Below are 7600 nucleotides of genomic sequence, written 5' to 3' on the forward strand. Positions count from 1 at the left end.
TTGATCTTCCTGACTAAAATAGTCGCGTGTCTCTTTTAGATGCGGTTTAAACAAGTCAACAACAGAAGAAGTCTATGCGATTGATTCTTAGGGTTCTGTGATTTGAATCGGCGAAGAAGGTGATATGGTCTACTGAATCCGTCTGTTTGGTTCCTGAAATAATGTCGCTGTTCAGACGATTTTTTTTCAAAAAACATCCTCCGGATTGTCTTGTCGAGAGATGGTAGCGTGTCTTCGTCTTTAACAAGAACATATGCCTTCTTTCTTAATCGCTATTCAAACCGGTTCGACCAGATGGTTTGTCTTAAAAAGATCTGATTTTAATCTTCCAACAAATTAGGATTGGTTTGCTGGATCTGTGTAATAGTAGTTTTTTCCACCTTATTCAATGTACAAAATGAAGTACTAAAAAGAGAATAATTTTTCTCAGGACTTGGGGGATAGTGAGCAGAGAGAGAGACATTAAATGTAAGAAAAAGACAAAGAGGAAGAAGAAAGAATGAGAGAGAGAGAGAAAGACGAAAAAATTAATATCTTTTTTGTTCTTCTTCTTTACTCACAGCACAGCACAGCACAGCACAACACAAGTCTCTCTCTTTCCAAGTCCCATGTTTCGCTTCTTCTGTTTGTTTCCTGAGAAAATTCTACAAAGTCCCTGCAATCCAAAGATAATAATGGCCCAGCAGATCTCGGACGCACTTGTAACATTAAAGATTAAAAGATAAATATAGAGAGATCCCCTGTTCTTTTGGGGGTGTATCCCACTTTCTCCTTTTTTGCATTTTCCCGAGAAAATAAAAAGACAAGCTTTTTTCTTTCTTCTCTCTGTTTTCTCAACATCTTCGGGAAAATAAAAAAGAGAAGCTTTTTTTTCTTTCTTTCTTTCTTCTCTCTGTTTTCTCAGCATCTTCCTCAACTAAAGAAAGAAACTTTGAGCTGAAAATCTCAGAGTTCTTGTTTTTTTTTTTCTAAAGGTAGATCCTTTCTCTCTTCTTGTTGTGTCTTGTCACTTTACTGATTATATGGTTTCTGGGTTTTTTTCTTCTGCAGATTTCCTTTCATTACTATGTTCACTTAGCTAGGAATCTAACTCAAAAGTTTCATCTTTTGCTTCCTTCTTACTTAGGTAGGTCGTTAACTGTTGGCTTGTTTTTATTCGTTCCTTACTGCTTTAGAAAAGCTTTGTTTTTCTTTGACTTCACCTTCAACCACTTGTGATGATGTTTCTGCCCAAAAAATAGTCTTTGAGATCTTTTATTTACAACCTCACCTTCCACATTTGCAACTATGGATAAAGAATAAAAAAGTAGATTTGATGATTCCTTATGAAAATTATTGGTTCATGCAAGTTGATAAAATTGTTTCTTTTTTTCTTTCTTGGTACAGCGATCTTGCTCAAGACTGTGTGAAGTGAATGAATAAAATGCAGCAGAACAGCTTTTTCCCGGGGTGCAATTTCTCTAACCGTGACATTACGAATGCAAGAACTGGCTGGAGTTTGTGTCCTGTACAGGACACTGATTCGGTCTTAACCAATAATAGTTACGGCGTGAACCTGAATGTTGATGATACATTCTCTTTGTTGTATCGTGATCTTTATCATAGCCAAGTGAAAGGAGCGTTGAGACACACCATGCTTGTACATGAATCTGTCTTTGGAAGTCAGGTGTGTTTTTTTTTTTTTTTAATGCGTTATCTTGGGGTGTTTCTTGTTTCCTCCAAGTTAAAGAGTTTGATACTTTTTTTTCCATTATAGATCTATGAGCTTCATCGTCTGTACCGAAGGCAGAAGGAATTGATGATGGAAATGGAAGGAACTCGACATCAAAACGCCGTGTACTTAAATTCTGGTTTCCCTATCCCTAGAACACACTGGATGAGTTCGAGCATCTCTGCTTATCAAACTAGGTATTTGCCTCATGAAGAAAACATTCCTTACCAAATGGAAGCTGAGCTTCTTGTAGATAACAAGGTTGAGAAGTCTGAGAAGAAGGTCTTGGATCTGGAACTACCGGTTTTTGAGTATAATGATATGCATGGAGGAGTCCATGAAGCTCCAAACTTTTTGAAAGAGCAATCTCTGAGAATGATGTCTTTGGATTCGGGTAAGCAGTTGAGTAAGCTACAACTTGATTTGAATGAACCTGCCAAGATCGAGGAACATTCAGATAATGTGTTCAGTCAGTTCTTGAGTCCAGTTACATCAGATGGGATTAGAGAAGAGTCTGATAGAAAGAATGAAGGAGAAAGTTCATTAAAAGGTTTCAACGGGATGAATGAAGCGCAAGGATCTGTTAAATGTCGAGAAGGTAAGAAAATGGAACTATATGTTTACATATTGGTTTTTTGCCTCACACTTACTTGATATGGAAGGTTAATTGATATGATATTTCTTTGGAGCAGAGTACGGGTTTGACTTGAATATGTCTCCCCTTTCATCCGAAGATGAAGAAACAAAGAAGTTTGAAACCGAGAAACCTCAAGAGTCTTCTTCTGTTACGGTTCGTGGAAAACACAGTTCAAATCAGCCGCGAGTGAATGTTCAAGCTCTACCATGTTCAACTAACACTTTACTTTTGGACAAGCGATTTAAGTCATTCATGAGAGGCTCAAGGTCAAGGAAGAAGGTAGAACTTTGTCCAACCAACAAAACTTTCAAAGGCTCAAAGCATGACCCGCACTTGAGTGCTCAGGTCAGCTCAGAATCTCAAAGCAATCAAACGAGTATGGAGAAAGGGAGTTCAAGTTCTTTGTCTGAGGCAAAATGTGCAGAGAAGGGGACCAATCTAGGAAACAAAAGGCGTTGTAAACCACAAATGAAGTCCAGTAAGGGTCAAAGAGTAGTTGCGAAAAAGAGTGGAAGAATGAAACGGAAGAAGAGCAGAAAGATATCTCTTGTTAAAGAAGGAAATTATCAAGAAGTGTCTGCAGCTGAGGCTATAGTACATATGTCTAGAAAGTCCGCCACTGATTATATTACTTCCCTAAGCAAAAATCTTCTTTGGTTCGCCGATATTTCTTCTTCGGTTGCAAAGATGCAAAAAGAGAAGAAGCTAGAGGAGCACGAGACAGACAACAAAGGAGCAGCAGTCTCTAGCATAGTCCTTGGGAAGCAGAGGAGAAGCAAGGCCAGGCAGGGAAAGCGGAAATGCAAAGATGACCTGCATGATGATAACGTGAGTATAGGCACATTTTCAGAATGTGAAGCCAATGAGGATCTGCAGGTACTTGGAAAGCTAATTAAAGCATCTGAACTAAAGTGGAATTGCGTGTTCCTCAAGAACAAGCGCAAAAGCTCTACTCCTAAACCAATAGATGCTTTCACTTTTTGGGGAGAAGAAAAAACAGGTGTTTATTGGGGAGCCTTAAAAAAGCGAAGACGGAGCTCTAGAATTCCTGCTGCTGATTTTACTCACATGATCATCAACCAAGTAGTATAGCCAAACGGAGCTCTAGAATTCCTGCTGCTGATTTTACTCACATGATCATCAACCAAGTAGTATAGCCAAACTAAAGAAGTAATTACAATCCTTGCCATAGTTTGGCTTCATGTTTTTCTTTTGGAGAATTAAGAGTCTTACTATTACTGATGATGCTTTTTTTTGTAACAAGTCTTGTTCTAGAGATGAAGACTAAATAGGAGAAACTAAACTTCTGGAATATCAGTTCATCTAATGCCAATGACTGTGTTTTAGACTAGAGATGGTACAGAACAAAGTTCAAAGCTAGTTAGATGAACCATCATAACCAGTCTTTTACATTACCTTGATTCTTAGTTCATACATTAAGTTAAAGCTTTGGTTTTTCCTCAAATCATATGGTTTCTGATTTTTGAGGTAAATGTTTATAACCAAATTGATACGTTTTATTAATATAAACCTACATTAACAATGGTTGTGAATACTAGACTATATTGAATGAAACAAATGTATAAATGCATGGATATAAAAATATCAACCAGAAACATAGGCAGACCAAACTAGATAAAAAAAAGAAACAACAACAGCTGACAAACAAATGTATAAAATGTATGGATATAAACTCTTTTCTTTCTAAACATAACGACAAATGAGTAGTATTTCAAGAATTGAGGTTTGTAAAATGAGAGCTTTGAAGAGCTTCTTGTAAGAGTTCATGATCATCCCAAGAATCACGATAAGTCTCAAGATTCTCCTGTGAATTATTGAGAGCAGACAAACATAGCAGCTTTCTCCATTCTTCCAAATGCGGAAACCCAACATAGTCCGCGTATTTATCGCAATACTATAGCAAAAAGATTCAAAACATATAACACAAAACTGTTTTTAGCTAGGACATGAAATCAAGAGTATAAGAAAATATTAAATTCTGTTTGTAGAGTGTTAGTTATATAACTTATAACTTACCGTGAAATCAGCAATGTCGTGAGTGTTGTGTTTAGGGACTCCAGCGAGATCTCTTGACCGGTAAAACTCTGCCACGGATTGTAACATTTGGTCAGAAGAAGGAAGAGATGACTTCCCGGACAAAACTTGAGCTATCCATTTTGCTTGTGCTTCAAAGAATGGGAATCCTATTAACTGCAACAACAAAAAATTACCACCAATTATATTTTTTTTATCTTAAAGAGTGATGTTAATAATTTGTATAGTCCCTAAAAACCAAAATATGAAAGATGAGAGACCTTTCTTGGGATACCGACAAAGGAGAGATAAGGGGAGAGACAAGGAGGGAAAGTATGTTCGAAGAGTGGACCAACTCTATCATCATCAACTTCTATTCTTCCTTTACTCTCAAGAAATGGAAACTTGTACGAGTACCTGTGTGTTTTTGGTCCCCCAAAAACATTATTATTATTCTCAAAGTAAGCAATACATATTACTATATATTTTGAGAAACTCAAAACAAATGACAAAAATTTGGTTATATTTTGTCTATGATGTCCCCAAGAACTAGGGGTAATGTGAATTGAGAAGACCAATGTAGAAAAAAATTTGTATCCCACTCAATCTGGCTTTATGAGTCCCGCATTTAGTTAAGAATATGTATTATATATGTTTTGATATTTAATAACAAGAAAGTTGATATTTAGATAAATGAGTTTGTAGTAGGAGTAGGTAGGACAAATATCTTTTTTGTTTGTGTGACGAAACTGGAGTAGGACTAATATCTAAGTTACGCAAAATCATGCAGATCCCAATGATCAACCATTATTATTTTTAATTTAATTTCCTGCTTTTATCTTACTGATTAAAATTGGAATGATTGATATAGTAAAAAAAAAAAAAATTGAAATTAATTTTCTTTTATTTATTTCATGAAGCAATGTGTAGTGTACGATGTCGATGAAGACCACAATACCCCACATAGCCACACAACAATTAATTAATTTAACTTAGTTACGGTTAGATCACACTATCAAATGAACCTTGATCATCATTATCTATTTGTCTTCTCTAACGGAAACAAAAGGTAGCAATTAGTCTATTCTTCAGCTTTCAAGAACAATTGTTTTTTTTTTAACGCTAACCAAATCAATCAAATTAAAGATCTTTTGTTTATCCATTCTATCTTACCCGGTGCAATATAAAATTGTATCAGCGACGACCCAAGATCCATCCACAAAAATGACTCTCCCATCATTCTCTAAAGATTCAATCTGCGAAACGAAATCAAAGAAATAAATTTTAAAATCCAAATTCTTACATGAAAAAACATGACATAAGATCAGAGCCGTCTCTAAGTTAATAAAGGCCACAATCAAATTAAAATAAAAAGGCTGTTTTGCTATTAGTCAGAATCGAACCCATGAACTCATTCCCACTAATAAAGACAAATGCCACTAGACTAAACACATTTTTTGGAAAATAAAGCCAAAAGTTATATATAAAATACACAGCAGAAAATAAGGCCACAAGCTCATGCTTCATGGGCTTGGCCTTTGGGCCGGCTCTGCATAAGATAACTTATTATAATACTCCCTCCGTTTCAATATATAAGATGTTTTAGTGAAAACACGCATATTAAGAAATAGTTATTTTTAAAAAGTTTAACCAATCATAAACAAGTCTACATAATATAAAATATAAATTTAATCTAAAAGTTGCATAGAAAGTTGGAAACATCTCTATATTATGAAATAAAAATATTTCTCTAAACATCTTATATTATGAAATGGAGGGAGTATATACTAGTGAACAGAACCTGTGGGTGAATAAGAAGGTTTGGGTGTTTGGAAATGACTTTGGAAAGGCCAGACGATATATCAAGTGTCTTGGAACTTAAATGAACTTCCTTTGCCACTTCCACAAGCTCCATTGATATGTCTTGTCCACTCATTGAGTTCCCAACCACCACCACCACCTATCACCATCATGACCATCACTATCCTTATAAGTCATAACCATCATAATCATCACCAAATTTAAGAGGATGTAGAGATATTCAATCACCTCATTACGAAATGGATCAGGCACCCTGTAAACATGGCTATGGATTTGCTTCCTTTTCCAAAAATCCATTCCTATAGCCACCAAATAATCATGAAAGACAAATCAGTAACCATACATATATACATAAATAGCAAATGAAAAATAGAGGGATCAAAAATAGGTAAATAAACAACAAATGTGATCAACTAGTAACTATTGAATTCAATAGATAACATACCTTTAATATTGGGCAATCTAGGGTGGGAGTAATGACCAGTAGCGACAACAACAGCATCAAAGATCTCTTCCAAAACCTTACCATTTAACTTCTCTTTGCTTCTCACAATCCACCTCCTTACATCATCTTCTTCTTCTTCTTCCCTTACAAATTCAACCTTAACATTAAACCTAATCATCTCTCTTAACCCAAAAGCTTCACAAAAGTCCTTAAGATACAACCAAAGCTCCTTATGCCCTGGAAACCTCCTCATGTCTCTCCCTTTCTTCGCCAAAAATGGAAAATCCGAATAACCCATTATCTCTCTCGGTGAGGTTAGCCTCAAGGAAGAGTAAATGCTGCTATGGACCTTAAGTTCACCATTAATGGAACCACTACTTCTTCCTAATGGATCTTCTTCTTCTACGTTTGGTTGATACAACCATTGCCCTCCTACGTCGCCGTTTTGCTCCAATACCACCACTTTGTGCCCTTCTTTTCTTAGCTCCCTTGCGGAGACTAGCCCCGCCGGTCCAGCTCCGATCACACATACCTTCTTTGATCGGCTTCTTGATGCTTCTGATGTCACCGAAACCATATTCTTATTAGTTTGAAGAAAGATAAATTTGAAATGGCTTCTTGATTTGGTTTCTTTGTGTGGTCTCTCACCCGATGTTGTTTTTATAGTTGAAATGTAAGACTTTCTCACTACTACTACTCGATATGTCATGTTTCATATTTCTCTTTATTTATTTACTTTTTGTTGGTTTTATAATTATTACACTCATAATCTTTTATGTAAATATATACTTATAAAATCGAAAACTCTGACCGATCCACCGTTATGAAAAAGATTTGTAGGTCAAATTTATATCTCTACGTTACTACGTGGAAGCTAACGTTTCAAAACTTTTTTCGTTCTTTTTTTTTTGTTTTTCAGCAAAAGAGATTCATAATTAATTTTAAAAATCAT

General features: G+C 35.7%; 2 protein-coding genes across 2 annotated transcripts; one reads left to right on the top strand and one right to left on the bottom strand.

Moving 5' to 3' along the window:
* LOC104768985 lies at positions 1044-3586 on the top strand. Its single transcript, XM_019242274.1, has 4 exons — positions 1044-1126; positions 1387-1666; positions 1757-2309; positions 2404-3586. Exons 2-4 carry the CDS (start codon positions 1415-1417, stop codon positions 3438-3440), a joined length of 1842 nt encoding a protein of 613 aa, XP_019097819.1. The 5' UTR covers positions 1044-1126; positions 1387-1414; the 3' UTR covers positions 3441-3586.
* LOC104768986 (flavin-containing monooxygenase FMO GS-OX-like 9) lies at positions 3895-7367 on the bottom strand. The gene is made up of 7 exons (XM_010493095.2): positions 6649-7367; positions 6432-6502; positions 6184-6342; positions 5556-5638; positions 4664-4799; positions 4386-4559; positions 3895-4263 (listed from the first exon to the last, which is right to left on the bottom strand). The coding sequence occupies exons 1-7, from the start codon at positions 7355-7357 to the stop codon at positions 4081-4083; spliced, it is 1515 nt and encodes a 504-aa protein (XP_010491397.1). The 5' UTR covers positions 7358-7367; the 3' UTR covers positions 3895-4080.

This window comes from Camelina sativa, chromosome 20, assembly GCF_000633955.1.
Source record: "Camelina sativa cultivar DH55 chromosome 20, Cs, whole genome shotgun sequence".
Lineage (NCBI taxonomy): Eukaryota > Viridiplantae > Streptophyta > Magnoliopsida > Brassicales > Brassicaceae > Camelina > Camelina sativa.